This window comes from Papilio polytes, unplaced genomic scaffold (genome assembly GCF_000836215.1).
Source record: "Papilio polytes unplaced genomic scaffold, Ppol_1.0 DF824292.1, whole genome shotgun sequence".
Lineage (NCBI taxonomy): Eukaryota > Metazoa > Arthropoda > Insecta > Lepidoptera > Papilionidae > Papilio > Papilio polytes.
Window position 1 is genome coordinate 1,160,946 of NW_013524912.1, and position 21,251 is coordinate 1,182,196.

General features: G+C 32.7%; 5 protein-coding genes across 6 annotated transcripts in view; all 5 read right to left on the minus strand.

The window, feature by feature from the left end:
- The window catches only part of LOC106103070 (anion exchange protein 3), a 53,992-nt gene extending 50,400 nt beyond the window's left edge, over window positions 1-3,592 (minus strand). Inside the window, exon 1 of one of the 2 annotated variants that reach the window (XM_013282735.1) lies at window positions 3,500-3,592. The gene's annotated coding sequence lies outside the window, so the exon portion shown is untranslated. The remainder of the gene's footprint in view (window positions 1-3,499) is intronic. The other variant, XM_013282743.1, reaches the window with a different exon arrangement.
- Window positions 3,593-5,723: 2,131 nt separating this feature from the next.
- LOC106102711 lies at window positions 5,724-8,862 on the minus strand. The gene is made up of 5 exons (XM_013282264.1): window positions 8,628-8,862; window positions 8,379-8,518; window positions 7,156-7,266; window positions 6,652-6,747; window positions 5,724-5,881 (listed from the first exon to the last, which is right to left on the minus strand). Exons 1-5 carry the CDS (start codon window positions 8,692-8,694, stop codon window positions 5,783-5,785), a joined length of 513 nt encoding a protein of 170 aa, XP_013137718.1. The 5' UTR covers window positions 8,695-8,862; the 3' UTR covers window positions 5,724-5,782.
- A 420-nt stretch (window positions 8,863-9,282) lies between these two features.
- On the minus strand, window positions 9,283-10,446 carry LOC106102720 (properdin-like). The gene is made up of 2 exons (XM_013282275.1): window positions 10,218-10,446; window positions 9,283-9,631 (listed from the first exon to the last, which is right to left on the minus strand). The coding sequence occupies exons 1-2, from the start codon at window positions 10,429-10,431 to the stop codon at window positions 9,396-9,398; spliced, it is 450 nt and encodes a 149-aa protein (XP_013137729.1). The 5' UTR covers window positions 10,432-10,446; the 3' UTR covers window positions 9,283-9,395.
- A 1,167-nt stretch (window positions 10,447-11,613) lies between these two features.
- LOC106103377 (lysosomal acid phosphatase-like) lies at window positions 11,614-16,194 on the minus strand. Its single transcript, XM_013283123.1, has 8 exons — window positions 15,829-16,194; window positions 15,663-15,756; window positions 15,341-15,539; window positions 15,012-15,167; window positions 14,009-14,238; window positions 13,503-13,675; window positions 12,919-13,020; window positions 11,614-12,337 (listed from the first exon to the last, which is right to left on the minus strand). Exons 1-8 carry the CDS (start codon window positions 16,057-16,059, stop codon window positions 12,203-12,205), a joined length of 1,320 nt encoding a protein of 439 aa, XP_013138577.1. The 5' UTR covers window positions 16,060-16,194; the 3' UTR covers window positions 11,614-12,202.
- Window positions 16,195-16,742: 548 nt separating this feature from the next.
- Window positions 16,743-21,251, minus strand: part of LOC106102529 (MAGUK p55 subfamily member 7) — an 8,946-nt gene continuing 4,437 nt past the window's right edge. Inside the window, exons 9-11 of the mRNA XM_013282043.1 lie at window positions 20,818-20,849; window positions 20,335-20,619; window positions 16,743-19,833 (exon numbers count right to left, since the gene is read on the minus strand). Of these exons, the coding sequence (XP_013137497.1) occupies window positions 19,657-19,833; window positions 20,335-20,619; window positions 20,818-20,849 (494 nt within the window). The 3' untranslated portion in view covers window positions 16,743-19,656. The remainder of the gene's footprint in view (window positions 19,834-20,334; window positions 20,620-20,817; window positions 20,850-21,251) is intronic.

A 21,251-nucleotide genomic window follows, 5' to 3' on the forward strand; every position in this document is an offset into this window, starting at 1 on the left:
TGGGCGAATTTTGACGGGACTTTTACGGGAAGATAGTTGTCTGTACCGGAGTAAAATTGGGAACTTTTATCATCCTCGCTGACGATGTCTAAGGCGACCGCTGGTACCTAAACTAAGGGTCACCCTTAGTGATCACAAAACGAATCTGATGCGGCAGTAAGACTCCATGGTACAGACTAAAGGGATACAGTATTTGAAACAAAGTAAGCCCTAGATCACAACCATTAATTATTGGGGTGAGAATGTAAAATTAGGTAATCGTCCAATGTTAATTAAGAAGCCGAGATTAGATTAATAAACATTAAATGCCATTGTATTCTTTTCGCTGCACACAAATAATTATCACAGAGTATAGTTTTCATGTCCACAGAACAACGATCAGTCACAGCGACACGCGTGAGCTTTAAAGCTCTGTGGCAAATAACATTTATGCACATCTTATGTACTTTATCATGATGAAATCGTTTAAGATAACACTAGCTTTCGCCTGCAACACCGTCCGCGTGGAATTAAAAAGGCAAAATTATGCCTGGCTTCTTTTTGAAATCAGTTCAATCGTTTAGGCTACAAAATCTAACAAACATCCATTCATCTAAACTTTCGCATTTATAATATTAGTATGATTAACAGGATCCTTGCCAAAGTTCCGGTTTTTGCAATAACCAAGTAGCGTTATTATTATTTTCATTGGATTAAATGATAAATTGCAAACGCCAATGTTAATCTGCAATTTCTTAGCTCTTTGGGTAAAAAACGAGTGTATGTATTCAAGAAACAGAAATTATTGTATGGAACGTTTAGTACTACATTATAAACTCAAAAATAGCAAGGGCCTGTCCCATATTGTCTGATAACTATGCAACGTGTAAAATATGCGATGGAAATATCGGATTTTGTTAGCTTATCTGACAGTGACGTAATTTTTAAGCTATCTGAGCCTCTATCAGCCAGTGGTGGGACAGGCCCCAACACTTTTATGAAAGTAGGTAACTAACTAAATTCCCGTAGGTTAAGAAATGTCTTGACTACAAATCTTATATGGATATAAATATTATCATAACGTTATTTACGTATAATTAGAACAATTTTGCCGTGAAATTATTCTCGAGCTCTAGAATTTAATTAATTGTAAAAACACATCTCTATAAAATATTAACGAAGAAGCGTTCACAAATAAACTATGAAAAAAATCTATTGAAGTTTAATTTAATACAAGCGCAAAGTTGTTTATTTTACGACACTTTTTACTTAGGTTTGTAAGACTTGACTTTTAATTTCCCCCCTTCGTTAAATCTGATACAATATATGTGCGTTTCATACATATTTTTTTCCATTACTTAAAAAACACGGCGATTACTTACAGGATTATTTTATTGTCCTTGAAATTAATATAAACACACTAAAACCAGAATAACAAACACACCACTGAGATATTTTTAGTAAACTATGAAAATTTCCTCAAAAGAAAACTGTGATTTTCCTATTTATGGTATGATAACTCAAATTATGAAGAAAAATCTTTTTGTAAATTTAGTATATTCTACCTTAAAATCGAGATGAAGTATTCAACAGGTGAACTGTACTATGCGTGGGACGCCGGCAGCGACGGCGCGGCACGGCCGCATCCAGGACCAATTAGAGCGAACTGAAGGACTAACTTGGTACTGATAGACACATTTCTTTCCGATCGGCGCGCATCGGAAGCGGATGGCGCACGACTAACACACCGCGTACATAGAGACACACTGGTATTGTGAACGAATCGTACAATAACATAAGAGTGCCGTATGTCACTCAACAATGCAGAATTAATAAGTATATTGTTGAATGTAAAACCCCATGTGTGCGCAGGTGTCGACTAAGAAATGGCGGGCGGCGCAGGTTTCAAACGCAAACCAATCAAGTTACACTGATACCATTCAATCAAAGTTCGAAAGTAAAATACTTGACAGTAAACAGAAAATCTCCATCATGTTTGATCTTCGTGATACGTCAGACAAAACATTCAATCTATTTGAATAAACTTAATTATAATCCAAACAATCCTACGAAGGATTGCAAACTGTAATATAAACTTCCTGCAATGTAAAATGTTGTTTGCATTTTTCTATTTTTTTTTCTTCAATTGTAATTTATAGGACCAGCGGCTATTTAATGGTGTGCTTTAATATGTTTTCTGAAAGGGTATACAGAAAAGCGAATGGTTCACTTGAAGTTTACAGAACACCGCTGCTTTCCGAGTTAGCGGTGTTACGGTGTTCAATGCCAACCCTCGCCTCGTATATGACAGTTAAAAACAGTAGACAACGAAAAGTGCCGAAATACTCAAGTTAATACCGTATAAAAGTTAACACCCATTAGTCATCTCCTCGCCCTCAAATCACTTAATCGAGTCCTCGATGAATTTTTCTCACAATTTACATACCTAACATCACTATGTACGCACACACAAGCTCCATGCTTACCCGCTGCAAGGTGCTGCCGACTGAATAGATGCAAATGTTATACTGGCCGTTTGTCTTCAGTTCAAGCTGCACGTGCCTTAATGTACGGTCACAAACCTCGCCCATAAAAAGCAACGCGAAAAAAAGAGGAAAAATTTTAGTTTACTTTTATTTACTACTACCTGTTCCCGTCTGGCTTTTATAATATACTACCTGTTGCCCGCGTCTTCGTCCGCGTGGTATTAGAAAACATACGAACTATATAAATAAAAAGCTACGTATCCCTCAGGAACCGGACATTTCTCGGGGATAAACCTTATCCCATCTGTAATCCAGACTTTGTTTTATATATGTGCCAAATTTCAATGAGATATGTTGAACCGTTGCAGAATTATTGAGTAAACATTAAAAAACAAAATTAATGACGCCCCCGGGAACCGTAACTATTTTCGGGATAAAAAGTAGTCTATGTGTTCTTCCAGAGTATGCTCTACATCTGTGGCCAATTTCATGGAGATCTGTTCAGACGTTTAGGTTACGAACTCTAACAAACATCCATCCATCCATACATCTAAACTTTCGCATTTATAATATTAGTAAGAAGTAAGATAAGATAATTTTATTTTAACATTCTGTAAAAATTCTGAGAATTTAAGTAACCATGGCAAGCTTCGTTCTTTGCTTGTAATGCTTAGCCTAAAAAGTGTACTAATTGTGGGGTTTACTTATTAAATAAAATTGTTATTTAAGATTATGCTGTGATTACTGACATTCTAAATTACAAGGATAAATAAATAACAATAAGTATGATATGGGTACAGAATAGATACTACTACTCGTACTTGTAGTCTCATCGTTTTGTGATAAGAAAAAATTCAGACAGATACTTTTTTATTTTACGTGCTTGATTATTGTGAAGTAAACAGCAGGTAAGCAATACAAGTGATGACCACGAAGAGTCTCTAAAGACTCAAGTGGTGAAGACAAAAATAATATAAACAATATGGATGACATTTGCGCGCGTTTCAAACTATTAAAAAAGTATATGTATATACCTTTTTACAAAAGGCTTTTTCCAGTGAAAATATACATTTATAACAACTTTCGTCTTCATATTAATTATGTTAAAGTCAATACAATTTTATAAATATTAATGACACTGATAGTCAAAATTAATCAAGGAATATACGAACAGGAATCGCGCCCATTTCATATTTAATATCTTTTAATAACTGAATAAAACACTTGACTTTAACCATTCACATAATAAAATGTTACGTTTCAATAAAATCACAACAATACACAAGAATTCATGTATCACGAATTGTCACAAAATAAATGACATGTTGTCAAATGTAATGACATTTGTCCTCATCTTCATATGATTTATAATGAAGTTTGTAAAGTTAGGTTATTAAAAAAAACGAAAGTGAATAGCCTATGTATTGTTCCAGACTATCCTCTACATGTATACCAAATTTCATCAAAATCTGTTTAACAGTTTAGGCTACAAACTCTAACATCCATCCATCTAAACTTTCACATTTATAATGTTAGTATGAGCATGATTAGTGTGATTACACACTTTGTAAAATCATTGAAATTCTTATGTATGTTTTAGTTTTGCCGATAATTCTTTAAATTAGACCAATTTATTTCTAAGATATATGTAACGTGATCTAAAAACGAAAGAATACTTGGCGTCTGAATCCTACATGTGATGAAGTACAGATTTTTTAACACATTTCGCGAATCCATTAAATAACATATGATCAAACAAGCGATATGTACTTAGCTTCTACATACAATTTCATTGATAATATTTGTGACGCCGAATAATTGGAAATCTGTAAAGCTTACAATACTTGCTCAAGGTCTTATCAAATCTAATCTAGAAACCAATACAGTAGTTTATACCTGACAAATTCGTATTAAAGAAAACTAAAGATATTTTTACACTTAACTTATAGGTGATCTTAAAGTAAGCTGTATAGAGTAATCCATGTTCACAGTAGACCAAAACTGCTAATCTTACTTACTGCGTTGGCGCAGGGACCCAAAGTGGGTCTTGACCTCCGACACGATAGATTCTTAATTATTATTTAATATTTATTATCATCAGCCTAAGGTCGCCCTCTGTTGTACGTAGGCCTCCCCCATCAATTCAATTGAATGGAGTATAGCAACCTATAACATTGGTTAACCTACATGAAGACCGATGAATTCGTGAGGAGGCAAAAATTCGATAAATATACTAAGACCGGATAAGCACTGTGAAAGACAGGTTTTATTGTAAAACATGGCCATAAATGAGCAAGCGGTCACTTGTTTTCGCTAAAATATCGAAGGGAAATTTCCCCTACTTGTCCATCCTCCCTCTTGCAAAATAGCTTCCCCTTTTCATCCCAAGAGTATACTTTTTAGTAAACGTTTTTGTAAAACCCACAGACGACTGTAACGAGTCCCGAAGGCGTGCCATGGGCGTAACGTCTGCTTGCAGGGTTTGTCTCGCTTTCCTTTCTAACATACTTCGTGTTTGAAAGTTTATCTTCCCAGAAACTTCTAACTCCATAATAAAGACCTTTTCAATTTTAATAACGAAACTTTAGAATATTAAAAATAACAATTATACAATAATTCGACGTGAATTCTAAAGCACACCGTAAGATTAAATAATATTTACTCAAAGAGAATTAGTAGTATAAAATGAAATAAAACACTATTGTGTGGGGTTTCGTCAATGAAAACTAAAATTGTAGTGTAACAATGAAGGCAATGGGGGGGATCCCGTAGAATGGAATCGGAACTTTATCGTTCTATTCACTGGATTAATACGTAAAGAGAGCTATTTAAAAAAATCTTATGCTTTCAATATTTTACATACATTTGACATACCATATGATCTTAATGTTACATTATTCAGTTAATTGGACATTACAAATACAAACACTTAGCATAAACGTGAGAACTACATTTTTATAGTCACTAACGACGACGAAGTTATTTTCAACTAACTATCATTGTTTTGAATGTACAGTTCTACGCGAATCTCATAGTGGAAGCATTACAGCATAACTGTAAGTTTTTAAATATTTAGGGAATCAAATATTCTTCCAAGCCTGTGTCATTTCAAGGAACAAGGCATTTTTTCTGTAGGTGGAACAGCGGGAAGGGTACTAAATGTACATTTTTTACCCTTTAGAGCGAAAATGTCTTTAAAATATATGTATTTAGCTGGGAAATAATTTAATCAACTAAATTAAAAGAAACAGATTAAGTACACGTTTATTATTGAAAAAAGATCATTGTAAAAAAACTTAATGTAATATGAGTGGATTTTAAAAATTCATAAACGTTGGATCTTCTTGCCAATAACTACCGATTTCGTTAAACGGTGACTGGAGTTCAGCGATTTTGTTTTCAGGATTAGTTGTGCTCTGGAATAAAACAAGGAAGTATTGCATAAAATACATAATTACATAACGTTAATAATACATTAGAGATTGGATTCCTTTTTTACTGAATATTTTCTTAAGTTATGATAAGACGATTCTTATATTTGTGTTATAAGTGTATTTACTTTTAGTGCCGTTAAAACTTATATATGTACAACATTTAACAAAGTTTCCCATCGTGTTGCACGGCACAAACTTTCTTATTGAAAATAAATAAGGACTTGTTGGTGAGTTTAAAAATCAATAAACGCGACACTGTTGAGAATAAGAGTCAAGTCACACATGCACCTCATTTTTCAGTCTGTTAAGCCCTTTATGTTACATTGAACTCAACATATCTGTATAGACAAGTTTCTCGTACTATAGATCGAAAACTTATCACCGCAGTAGCTCTAAATGATTACTCTTTTAGTGGCAGTTAGTTGTAGGACTTAAGGCGCTTAGTCGAGAACTAATTAAAACTATTGTACTCTACATGCATATAATATGTACACTCTATATTCGTTCTAAAAACATCTACCCATCAATTGGCCTAAAAATATATGCACTTTGTCATCAAAATATTGTTTATTAAAAAAAAAACTTTTCGTTACCTAAGTGTAATTAAAAGTACGACATAATATCTCGAAAGGTAATTTTCGAAAGAACTTTAAGAAACATTACTCCAGAAACAGATATAGCTATAGATCCGTTATTTGCTTCTCAAAGCCTGTTGTAATTCTTTCAAAGTTAGTCTCAAAAAATCTTTTTACCTCCACCCTATTGATGATTCTAGGTAATAATCCATTTCTTCTAAAAGTTATCAGAGTTACCGGTCTTTGTCTTCTTTCGAATGGCTCAAAGAAGTCCTGAAACATAAATACATTAGTTACAATTAATTTATTTTCTCGTGTTGGTGCACCCCTACGCTAAAAGCGTGGGCACATCTAAAACTAAACTATCGCCCAACTGTTGTGCGATCAGTCAAAAGTTTGCGCCCGCTCTAACAATCAAAAGATTTATAGGTCATGATAGGCCAGTCCTCGCTCGTCCAGTGCAAATAAAATACTAACATAAATTCAAATCAAATCAAGTAATACAAATAATTTTAATCAGTCGCAAGGACGAATTAGACCATTAAATTTAAAGCAAAAATAGTATCATACTTTCTTACCATACACGTCTGAATCATACATGGATTTTCGCACTCGTCATAATTTGTCACTTTGCGGCAACGTATGGTTTTTTCCAATAATTATAGAAAAATGAATCTTTACCTTATCAAAAAAGGGTTCGAATCCAAACGCAAACGTTTTGGCGAGCCTCGTCAAAGAATGGGGTGTTTTTAACACAACTCTCCGTGGCAACATATCTTCTGGTTGTGACTGCTGTAAGGAATGTTATATTACTCAGTGTTTGAGTTGGCACGTCGATCATCATAGTATTATTGTTCCTGACGTGCCAAATCAAATGCCGGGTACGTTTTTAATGTTTAAAGATTTTCGTTCTAAAAAAATACTGATACGCTCAATCTTCATATTAATTCCACTTTAAATTGCTACTTCCTACTTTAATCTCCTAAATATAAAGTAAGAATCTATGCATAAAAAAATTGGATTGTCTGTAATATCAAAAGAAAAATCCCAGATTTCGGGAAGATGATTTATATGAATTGATGATAACGAAAATCGCATTTAATTTTTTTTTGTCTGTCTGTCCGCAAGCCTCGTTTGTTCCAGGTAATCTCTGAAACGGCTGGACCGACTTAGACCGGACTTTCACTGAAGGGTAGCTGATATAGACGGGCATATTATAGGTTACTTAATATTGTGTTGACGAAGTCGCAGGCAATAGCTAGTTTAAGAATAAACTAATGGTTAGAGACCAAATCGCCCCAATTCAAAGGAAATTAGCTAGGATTACCGTAGTGAACAAAGGATATTATACCACAGCAAATTATTCATCTATATGATATCACCTGGGTAAACAAGGTGACATAAACTATAAGTCATAAAAACATACAAGTAACTGTTGCTTATAAATCCGTCAGAGGGGAATTCAAATAAATATAACCTATGTTGTTCTTGCGTGCATTAGCTTTCATCAAAAATCCCACCAAAATCGGTCCAACCATTTCGGGGATTACACAAAACAAATGAGATTACACGCGTACGGATAAAAATATAAAAATATAACATTTGCAGGAAATATGAAATTTTCGTTATTACTAACAGACTCTGTTTTTTTCACTATTTTTATAGACAACAAACAGATTTATATTAAACTACTAGACTACTAGACGATGCTTGATGTAAGATTTTTTGTTGACCCACGTAAATATCGACTTAAATTTTTTTAACAGATTAAGTAATCTCGAAATGATGGTCTACTTGTTGCGGTAATTCATACATTTTTGTACAAAATAATCAAAAACAACCTACATAAATTAATGTTTAACATGTGAATAAAATTCTGTAACTACAAGTCTAATTTTACTCACAATTGGTGCTGGCCGATACGTCCACATTGAATTCAAATTCGGATTTATTTCCCACGTGTCCGAAGAAAGTAGTATTTCATCCTTTGTTGGTAGCTTAAATTTTCTTTGCGGTTGTACAATTTCTTGAGATCCTCCCTGTGCTAAATTAAAACAAGAAATTGATTATACAAAATACATTTTACAAATGTAAAATTAAACATATATATTTAAAATTTAATATTAACAAAATAATATTGAACATTTTCTTACATTTACTCATCACAAAGTCAGTCCCACAAAAGAAAACAGATAACGTCGCTAATAAACATGAATGCATCGCTAATTTGCAAACGTTAAATAACTAAATGTATCAAAGATACTACCCTGATTGACTTCGCGATTACAATAACGGAAAAAAATTGATTTCACACTCGAGTAAAGAAAATTGTACTTCGAAGAATATGTCTGTTTACCTCCGCATGAAGCCACTGTCAGACGAGTAGGTTGATGGTTACTATTCAACACGATTCTCAGAACAAGACACAACTCCGTAATCATTCTCGCAAGCTCACAGCCGGCGGACGACGCAGTTATCGATACCCGTTTTAAAATAAAATCATATTCTAAGCCGAGGCGGGCTTTTATTATGTTCAATCTTATTGTTAGCAATAGTAAAACATACATTCTCACATCGTGTAACGAATGTTATTACATCAGATGAGAAAATTTACTCCTTTTAAAATTATACAAAACAATTATGAAAATGTTAGTTGCCTACCGCATGAAGGTTTTGTGGAATTCTCAATAAAAATTATGAATGAATCTATAGGAACAATATTTTAACAGGTGGCCACATCACGACTACAAATATTTATAATAATGACATCATTGTTTTATGTTAATAAGGAGAAGAATAGAACATACCTCTAATTACTTCTTATAATTTAATTATCACATGTCAACATAATTTATACAAAATTTGTGATCCATTATACGAGAACATAGTCTGTTTTTGTGTGGTAAATTAAGATAACGAGTTTATTCGACTTCGCGCATGTCTTCGGGTCCGAGTTCATAGGAGGTGGTGGTACAGGGCGACTCGGCGCAGGGTCTCCGCTGCTCCTCGAGTTCGCCGGGGGCGCAGCGCCCCGCCACGCACAGCCTGCGCCGCACGATCATGCCGCCCCCGCATGTCGCCGAACAATCGCTCCACTTACCCCACCGACTCCACACCTTACGCGCACGTAACCGTTCCTCATCACCGCTGATATCTTCTGTCATACGTAAACCAGATTACAATCATCATTATTATCAGCCTGTCTCTCCACTGTTAGACATAGTTGTTACCCAACGCCTGACCCAGTATGCACATCGCATCGATTACGATCGAGTCACAATAATTAAACTGCGACCTTAGTGAACTTACAGAATCAAAAAGCAAGAGCAACCTTTATTGTCGCTATGAGTAAAGTTAATAACAAAGCATGTCGCAAAATTAGGATTCTCGTGTGCCTCAGTTAAAATTTTCTTAAAATTTCCATCAATGCCTAGGATATCTATGATAGTCACCCGATACTAACCCAATGTGAATTGTCGTCAGCAATATTTTAATACCGAAAAACTATTCTGACTGGAATGGACTACAACGGAGACTGCAACTACCTACGCTAGTCTTTATTGGACTGAGGGATTGGTATAGGAAGTGTATTGGTGGGATTACCACCGGTACAATAGTCAGTTTTTTGTAAATATGTTCCCTTCTTTCTTAAGGATGTAAGTGAGGTTTGCAAGGATTGCGACAGATAGAAACTTGCAATCTCTCTTTAACCGTTCCATTTGGGGGCGTGAGTGTTACGTTACCTGTTTGTACTTCAATTTTGCCGAGAGCATCCATCGCGGTCTTGGCGTTTTCTTTATATCGTCGTCGAATAGCAGGCCTATCGCTTCTCATCTGTTCCTGTATCACCAGATCAATTAACTCTACTGGCTGCATAATTATTTTATCTCCATCTTTTTGTAATGCAATTGAATTTTTATAAAGGGTTATAAATAATAATAATAATGTATAATACATTGGTGAATCATGAAACGTTTATAAAAATTTATTTTGATTATTTGATAGTGACAGATATATAGGATGGATGACATATGGATTTATTCTATCCTGTGGACCCAATTTACTCTGTTGTGGATTGAAGAAGGTTTTAAATGATCGAAGAAGAAAGTCGATATGAGAAAATGTCTTTGTTGCTGCTTATCTTAACTGGCAAAGTCTTGATGTGCATCTATGGTATAATGATTATGTTAAGAAAAAATGTACAACCAAGTGAGGTCGGCTCACTCTGGCAATAATAGTAATCATTTTATGGATTCGTAGTTCCACTTTCGGCAAAAGGAATATGGAAAAAAAATTTACAATAAAAATTCATAATGTTTCCACATAATAAAACTTTATTAAAAATAGAAAACTTACATAAAACAATAATCGCAAATATTTTTTTAGCATACCCTCCATGTTTACCTTTCATCAAACATCAGTCATATTTAAACTCTTCTGCAAAAATTAACTTTTATTACTAGTTAATAACGGTTAATAAATCGATTTCTTTGATTAGGTAATATAGCTATATTAATTGAAATATTATCTAACGAGATCTTTTTAAAAATTCAATTTTATAACATTTTAGATTTAAATGAAATTTTAATTTTAGTTTCTTCTTAACGTACAAGATCACTTAAAACATACTATTTATGCTATGTATGCATACATCAATATCTAAGTACATTTCAATACTGCATTTTGCTCAACAATCATTGTTTCTCTTGCAAAGTAAATGCAACTTTGGTTGGATGTTTTGGTCGAGATATTTTTCAATGTTTTAACATGCATACAAAACAAAATATAAGATCAAGTACAACAAAAATTCGTAGTCACAAACTTTAACAGTGGTAGTGCCCGCTTTAACATGTTAGCAGTGCAGGGCCGGCACGCCCCCACTAATACCATGACCACACAGAAGACAGCCGTCAAATGGAAACAATTTCGTGTTTCGTCTGGTGAGTGTGGTGCCGGAGGCCTAATTTAAGTCCCTTTCTCTTTACCACCCTTTTCTTATAAAGAGAGGTTGGGAAGAGGAAGTGGATTTGACAGTGGAGGAGATGCATAGGAAGGGGAAATAGCCTCTTTATGTGCGTCTCCTCCTCCGTCGGATAAGGGTAGGCAACGCATCCGCAATTGCGGATGTCTATGGGCAGCGGTCGCTTCGCCATTTTGGCGATTTCAGGTGGCCGCTTGCTCGTTTGCCACCTCATGTTATAAAAAAAAAAACTTATCTGGCACTTTTTGCATAACGAAACTAAAAAACTACAGCACTTAAACTCCACGTCTATCTCAAGAGTGTCACAAAATCCTAGTCGGACTATTGTCCCTATTGGAAATATGTTTTTGTTTATCTTTTGCAACGTTTCTACTTGTTATAAGATAACCAGAAAATAAGGCATAAAAAAAACAACCATTGAGCTAAAAGATAAAATAAAGTTGAAATAAATTACGTGCGATTAAAACGCGGTCTGAGTGTGCCGGAGAGTTGTGACGTCACCAAACAACAAAGTATTTGATTGGTTCTGAGTTATTAAAAGTTAAAAAGTGATTCAATCTACCCGTCACTTGCTTCGAACAACAGCGCTGCGTTTTAGAACTTGGCGCAGCAGTTATAAAATTAAACCATATTATAATTTAAAATCTATATAGGTATGTTTTTTTATAATAATAAGGTATAAAAAATGTGCACATTGCCTATTGTCTTGTCATTGTCAGTCGCAAGAGCCTCGTATTCCAGATAAATTTACATGACTTTAAACCACGGTAACAATTGAGGATTTTCAACATTATTAGCATCAACATTATGTTCCAAATCTGGGCATAAACAAGTCGTGGCTTCGCCTGTTGCTATACTTCTGTTTCTGACTAATTCATTCCTCTGAAAGATAAGATTTATGAAAATATTAAATAAAAATGATAATTCCTATCATCTTTCATCATCATCAGCCTTTATCTGCCCATTGCTGGACATAGTAACTATACACTAAATAGTTAGGGCATGTCCCACCACTGGCTGTTAGAGCATCAGATAGCTTAAAAATTCTGTCACTATCACATAAGGTAACAAAATACGATATTTTGGCGGGACAGGGCTTTAGTCTTTCAAATCTTACTAAGATAATAAATGCAAAAGTTTAGATGAATGGTTATTTTTTACCATGTACCTCCAGAATTGCTCCACGGAACTCTATGATATTTGGCATAAACATAGAACATAATCTGGGCACAAATATGCTACCAATCCTACATTCTTATAATTTATTATTCAGAATATTCATAAATATGTTTTAGGTGACTGCCATTACTAGATAAATTTTAGCTTTAAAGGAAATGACAATTTAGATCAAGTGAAGCGAAATTGCACATGCAAAGTTAACACAAAAAGTTGTTACCGCTTTAAGAAAATTTCTCTTTAAAAATAAAATTTTTGAGAGGAATGAAGTTTTATTCTTAACTCACCTTCTCTTGTTTGATAACATCATTATAATTATCTTGTAGATACAGAATAAAGATGAAAATATGAATCGTTACAAAGAAATATATAATTAAAGTGTTGTTATTCTGGAACAAAAATATATATTGTAAGAGATATAGATGACAAATATAAAATTTGTCCAATAATAGACATAGAGGAGATTCCCAAAGTAAACAGTTGCAAGATTATACAGGGTGAGTGTTCAACTAATATCGATACTGGAGAATCGGTTTTTTGGAGACCATAGGAAGAAAAAAGATAATAACAAATACTAATTTACAAAACAGTAAACTCAACTGACAGTTATTTAATTACGCAACCTTATCATAACACACTGGTACATGGTGCGCTAACACAGAATGGTTGTATACTTATTCATTGCATACACCTTGTAATGGGGAAGCTAATTTACTCTAACATATCAACAATTCATTTATTTACAGGTAAATTTGGATTATGATGTAAATAATTTTATTACATAATCTTAAACAAAATCAAGTACCGAGTACCTCCTTTCAGTATCCTTAGTTACTCAACAATTACGCTGTATAATGTTTTTGTAGGTTACCTTAACTTGGCAGTCCGAAACCCAGTCAACTGAAATTATATTGTCATATATTTGAATAAACCTCTGAATGGGGCACATTTTACCGCAATCAGGTATATTAAGGATGAGTGGCTCGACAATTTCCGTTGTATTCCTATACGATATTCTTACATAATAGTCATGAGTGGACTTATCTGTAAAAATAATGAAATAACTGAAGATTATTTAAAATTTTAATGAAAAAGAGATAAAAAACGTGCATGAGTTTTTATTATTATTTTAAATGTGAAAGTTTGGAAGGATGGAAGAATATTTGTTACTTAGAAGCCTTAACTACAGAATGGATATCGATGAAATTTGGCATAGATGTAAAGGCTATTCTGGAAGAACACATAGGCTACAAACTTTAATTATTTATAATTCCATGCCAATGGAATCAGGGTGAAAGCTAGCCTTATAGTTTCTATGATAAGAAACTTAATGTAACTATACAAAAAAAACTTATACTTTATCATTTTACTACTTACCATGTAACAGTTCCAATATAACTGTAGATGTATATGAAGGACAGTTTCCATCAAATAATCCAAGAGCAGATAGAATATTAGCTATTGTAAAATCATGGCCGCTGTATATTGACATAGTAAGAGCATCCGGTTTCTCTGACATTTTATTTAACATATCATTTACTATTATTTTCAAGAGAGGACCAGCTAATAAGCGAGCCATCTGCGGTGTTGCAGTCGCTATTGAAAAACTGAAATAATATATAAAACTTACTATCAACTAAGAATATTACACTATTAGTTAGACAGAAGGGGAAAATATCCTCTTTATATCTAACCCCCGTATCTGTTGTTTAAAGGAAATTTGAAGTTGTAATTATGGAGGTCTACGGGCAGTGGTTACTTTGCTAAATCAACAAATTCAGGCAGTTTGTCTGTTTGCCACTTTGTAATATCAAAATAATATTCATAGTACAAAGAATGCAATTGTAAACGATTATACAAGCAAAATATTACAATACAAAAAAGATTAATTACATTGTAACTTAATACATTTAGATAAATAGTTGTTATGAAGGAATTATCAAAACAATTATTATCAACCAGCCATTTTGGATTTCATTGTGTACCAAATTGACTAAGACTTATCAAATTATGTATTTAGCCTTATTCCTCCTTATCTGGAAATTATATGTATTCATGACTAGCAATCCACCATTGCTTCGTCTAGACGGCAAAGATAATATATCTCTCATGTTTTTGTTTCTGACAAATTTATACCCTACCAATTAATGTAAAATATAGCCAATGTCACTCAGTAATAATGTACTTCTATAACAGCAAAAGAATTTTTAATATGTACAGTTGTTTTGGAGACATGTTTTGGAGGATGCAATTAAAACTTTTTTCTACTTAATATTATATACATTAATATTATATATTCTACATATAAAATATACAAGAATAGATGAGTATACATAATCATCAATTTTCTTTTAGTTGTAATATAATGTACAAAACTCACCTATAACAAGCTGGTTCTTTGAGTTTCTCCGGATATACTGATTGTGTCCATTTAGGCAATGTTAAATTATACAAATTTTCAATAAACAAAATATTATAAATATCATTAATGTCTTCAAAATCTTTAATCTTTCTCAGTGTATGTTTTGTCAAATATCTGGAAACACATGTGGTTAAAATTTACAAAATAAACATGATTAAATTCTATCAGATGCAAAATATATAAACATAACCTGTTAAAATGGTGCTGTTTTGTCTTGGCATGTGTTAAACAGCACTGTTCTGTAAACAGGCTTAAATATATAAATACTATTTGTTACCAATACTTACTCCATTAGCTCTTCATATTTACTCAAATGATCTTCATATGCTCTGGAATTGATAAAATTTTTCTTTGCAACATCATATTGTGGACATTCTCTTTTCATTGCTAACACTTCATCGTCATGTTCAGGTCTTGTGTGTATTGGTATTGGTTGCCAGTTCAAATGATCATTCCATACTTCTTTACCCGCAGGTGGATACATACCTGGAATGTAAGAAATGTTAAATAAAAATTTATTTTACTCAAGGTGGTCACAGCTAGGCTAAGGCTGAGAGAAATCCACACATGGGTAAACATCTCCGCATCCATTTTAAAAAAGCACTGTACCTGCTAAATTCACTTCAGCCGACATTAGGGTACGATCTACATTTGTTGACCGAACATGTACCTTCTTCGAGTCGTATTTATCTGTGATTATATTCTGAAAACAATAGGCATATGTTAACAATGGAGCACATGGTTATATCATTCCACTTTGGTATCTTAAACTTACAGAATATCTTTTCCTAAACCATTGTCCTAAAGCATAGTGTTGTCTTTTACCGATATTCGTAAGTTGACCGAATCTAGCGGGCCATAATGATTCGTTTCGCCATGGATCTGTTGGATATGGATCAATCGGGGTCCTATCGCCGTGTCTATAAATGATAGCTGCATATTTTATTGAAACTTCACCAAAAGACGGGCACAACAAACATAGTAAAACCCCGAAAGGCAAATACATTTCAAAGTAACTATTTTACGGACTTATAACAATATTCTTTTTGCAATAACGACCGGCCTCATCTGCCAAAAGTTCAAATAACAAATATATATTTTACGATTTGATTTGTATTTTTGTACGGGGTTATAAGTGGTGGTGGTGGAAATATCCATCTCATTCTATCGTCTCGCGTTCTCTTTCTGCTACACTGATCTTTATAGATGGATAGGTCGTTGATTTGAAATAGCTGATACTTTGTTCCGATTATAATACCCTTACTGTTAGTTGAAATATGTGAAATATGTTGAAAAATGGCGAAAATAAAAAAGACAAGATTTGGCTCTAACTTGTCCATTCTATAGAATGCCACAGATTCTATTAGCTAGCAAATGACAGGTAAAAACAAAGAAATATTTTGACCGAGAATTAGAACTTTTTAAATCTTACCGCGGGAGCGCCGCAATCGCTTTTAACAGATTTTCCAAAAGGCGGAAGTTACAAATAAGTCTGGGGTTTTTTAAAGCAAAATCATAGTATATATATGTACAGCCTGACATAATAATCGGAAACCTCACTATGTTATACCATTACCATTTCGACTGGACATTTGAATTAATACAGTTTCCTTAGTTTTCTCAAAAAGATTGTTACATGTAATTATCTTCTCTCAACATCAGTAAACAAAATACGAATAAAACACATTGAAGGTTTAAAAATAATTTATTTAACAGCTTGATATCAATGGTTGCCACATGCAAAAGGACATTGTGATATTTCTCAATATAAAATTATTTTATTAAGCCAAAGCTTAAGCTGCAGAGATACCATACATAAAATAACATCATCTTTTGACTTTTCACTTCTGCGATGCTATTGAATACAAAGTGGGCCGAACGACTTATGTTTTAAAAAGGTAAAATTAATTTTGAAAATATGTACATAACATAAAATTAGTTGATAGTAATAAAACATATAATTGTAGCTCTCCAATATAATTGTTAAATAGATTTTAAATCTAGCTACCAGTCGACGCTACTGGTGACATATAACAAAACTCATTTATTTAGAAAGCCTGAAAGTACCAGCTAAAATTGTATACCATATTGTTAATTGACAGATATAAGATGATTTGACTATCATGCACAAATTCCTTTATCACATATTGCTTTGTTATTCAAAGTAATTTTAAGATCAAAAACTATTACATAATTTATTGAATATTAGGCCCAAAATAGATTGCTTATAAATTGCTTTTAATAGGCATGCCACCAGTAACACGAGTATTAGCGCATATAATTTTTTTCAGCTATGTAACCATATCTATACACTAACTAATACATCAAACTCGGTGTAATAATAAACACCCATTGAAATAAATACTGCTTTAGGAATATGCACAACAAAACTTGTAATTCACAATATAACTCCAATAAAATTCTACAATATTTAAAATGCTCGGTAAATTCAGACTTTTTACTTATGTTTTTCGTTGGGACTATTGAAACTATTTCTTAATAGATTTATAACTTATAGATGGAGTGTTCCATATGAGTGCATCTGTAAGTCGATTTTAGAAATGTGATTAAGCAAATTTTTTTTTCACCTTTCTTTTGTGCTCCGAATCTATAAATTATACATCTATGGTTTTAATGTTGACACTAATCAACAAATGGCCTAAACTAAAGGTATGATGGTGGAATAAACTCTGTCCACCACTCATCGCCACTACATAGGAATTATTTTTATTCAATAAAGATATTTTCGAAATGACGAGTAAGACATAGCTCAAAGTTATTATGAAAGTGAGTGTTATTGTTCAGATATTGTCTCGCACTTGGTTTTTAAGATTTACCTTTGACATAAAATGCGTTTATCAAGATTTAGTCGCGATGATATATAAAAGAACAAAGTTTATATCAATTTTAATGTTCTAGTATAAACTGTAACTTTGATCACTTTCAAAAATTACTAAAGGCTATAAATATATGAAAAAAGTGTGAATTAGTGAACAATAATAAATATAGTCGAGCATACTTTTTTCTACTATAAAGGTCAGTATTGATCTAAGAAAAAGCTTCGTTTATCTATAGTAAGCTTGAATGTAGATAATTACAAAATTAATTCACGCTTATTTAATATTTATTACTAATTTCTTGCTGATAATTTGAATTATACACGCATCTATGATTCTATAGATATATTAATTTTGATAGTTTTAACGTTAATTTTTTTAAATATTTAAATTTGGATAATTTCATTTTAATTTTAACGTTAGTTTTCTAATATTTACTTTTGACATCTTATGGTTAATGTAGATTTTAACCACATATATTTCAGAGTTTATTTCGCCTATACAGCATTTAGAATTCTCTTCAGTTCTCATATTATTAATTGAACACAACAGGCCAAAGAAATGGACGTCACAAATAATAAGTCCAAGTGAGGAGAAAGTCCTGAGAAATTTCATTACATCAATGCAAATACAAGAAATTTTGAGTTTGTGCAAACAGAGAAATGTGACAATAAAGGGGAACAACATTAACAATAGTATGCACCCCAATTTATCTGCCATTTTGTATTCCAAACAACTAACTTGTATTAGAGTTCGCCTTTTGATCGAAATAAGATATAATTCAAGTATTTTTATTACTTTTGATTAAAATAGTTTCAGGCATTTCTTTCCTGCATTAATTTTGACTGTCAAATTTCCCGTAGATTAGTTTTTTTTTTAATTTCCTTAAAAAGGGGTACAAATTCATCGCTTCATGTATTAAAATAATGATTCATCTTTAATAATCAAATTTTTAAAATAATTATTACGAAAAGTGGAAGAACGAGTAACAGAAAATAAGCACACGCGCGCTTTTAATATAAATGTAATATAAACATATATATTAAACTGTTACAACAATTTATAAATAAACTAATAAAATTGAAAAGTGGAAGAACGAATAAGAAATAGGATATAACGCTCGCTCATATAATTTCTTTTTTTTGCACACTCTCGACTGGAAGTTAATAATTTTAAGACGATATTCTTACATTATTTAAGAGGCACAATAAAGTTATTAAAATTCACAATACACTTATAGTAACGTTGGGGACACGGACATGAACACATTGTGCGCCCCATCTGGGTATGTTAAGGGACATAAGGGGGGCGCGGCAATGTCCCCGCCGTGATCAAAATTTACAAGAAACCAACCCACATTCTCTATTCACTAATTGTTCTTATTTAGTACGCAATTTTATTGTTACTCCGTCATATTATGTAGTATAGTGAGTTGGTTTTTTGTAGCTTATTAAGATAAAGCAAACCATGTCTTATTGTCAGACAAAACAACTTTGTACTAGATTTTCTAAATATATTACGTTAATGACAGAAAAATTAGATTTACTTAACAGTATTACGATAAACACGCTATTAATTCCCTCATATAACTTTGGAATAAAACAATTAGTGTCTACTCTTTGGTAACAAACAATTAAAGTTACAGAATTTTGACTAGATTTTTCTTTACATATATATTTTATATTGAATTTGCGATTAAAAAGTTATAATAAACAACGAAATATCTAGATATATATATATATATGAAAAAGACGATAAGATAAAGTTTACTGCACCCACGACGCTGGGACCCATAGAGGCTCCGACTGAACCTTCCACGAGGCCTTAAGAAGCTGCGTCACAGCACTGCCTAGATCCTCGTTCACAATCTCTTCATCAAACATGTAGCCATATAGAAAATTTATACGATTTGATGAACGTATGATATCATTGAATTCCTCCTCCTGCAAACAATAAGCAATATCTTACTAAAATAATACTTAAAATTTAAGTTAAGACATAAATCAAGCGACTCAAATGTTTTAATTTACTCTTTCCTTTCATACTTAATATTATAAATGCGAAAGTTTAGATAGATGGATGGAGTGAAATCTCATCTTATCTTACGTTGGAGAGAAGGGGGTCTCGGCAAATATCACGATTTTTTTTTCTAATTGAAACAAATAAAATATATACTATTTTGGTCCATTTAATCCAGATTGTACATGCTTAAGATTTAATCTTATTAACAATCCAACGCGTTTACGTAAGAAACTCACATTTTCAAAAATCTCACGTGAGATTGGGGGATAAGGGAGGGGGTTGCATAAAATCTCACGACATCTCATCAGGTTCATCTCATCTCATCTCATTAGATTTTATTTGCCTATTGTTTTGTTTTACCAGTTCACAATTCGCTACAAAAAAAATCACTTCAGAAATAATGTTATTTAATCCTAACTTACTGTGAATGAGCGTGAGCTATCCTTATCGAAGGTCGATCGAGCGTTCGCCGACGTTCGTGTTTCGACGAGCCGGTCGTATGATGGCGGCCGTATGAACACTACATAGGGACGCAGACGAGGCGTTCGTAACATCTTCAATGCTTGCCAATGTGGACTTATCACGCATACCCGACCTGGTATAATTATTTGATTACTATACAAACATAATAACTGCAAATAAACAGCGAAAACACGCACAGCGACATTACATCTTACTAATATTATAAGTGAAAACGACATTGATAGCTAATTGTTGGAATCTCTGAAATGGCTCAACAGACTTCGTTGAAATTTGGCATAATAGCCTGAAAGAACACATAGGATACTAATTATATTTCGTAATTTGGCGCGGAAGAAGTCGCGGTCCACAGCTAGTAATATAATATGTACAACATAAATAACAATATTACATTAAATAACATACAAGATATGTGAGCTAGTAACATCAGTATAGTAAACTTCTTCATGTTCTTTACCTATACAGGAATAATTTTACCTAGATTGTAAAACTTTAACACAATTATATTATAAACGATATTTTTTTTCAATCTGGCCAGTAAACTACTAAATGTTTTTTTTTACATAGCAATGAACTAAACATATTTACACATTTGTAAAACTATTTCTTCTTTTTGCTGCTGAAAACGCCTGAAATACAAATTAATTATTAAAACGAAATGTTATAAGCTCAGTGCTGTTTATTTTGTTATAGAATTCATTTGATTTTTGATAATCCACAAAGGAGTGCCGCAACCTAAAGGAATTTAAAATGTTAAATTAAAAATATGTAATCGCATTGCAACTTAACTTATAAATCTGTTACATGAATGTAATAATTTATCTTTTATAGATTAAAAAATAATATATATATATATATA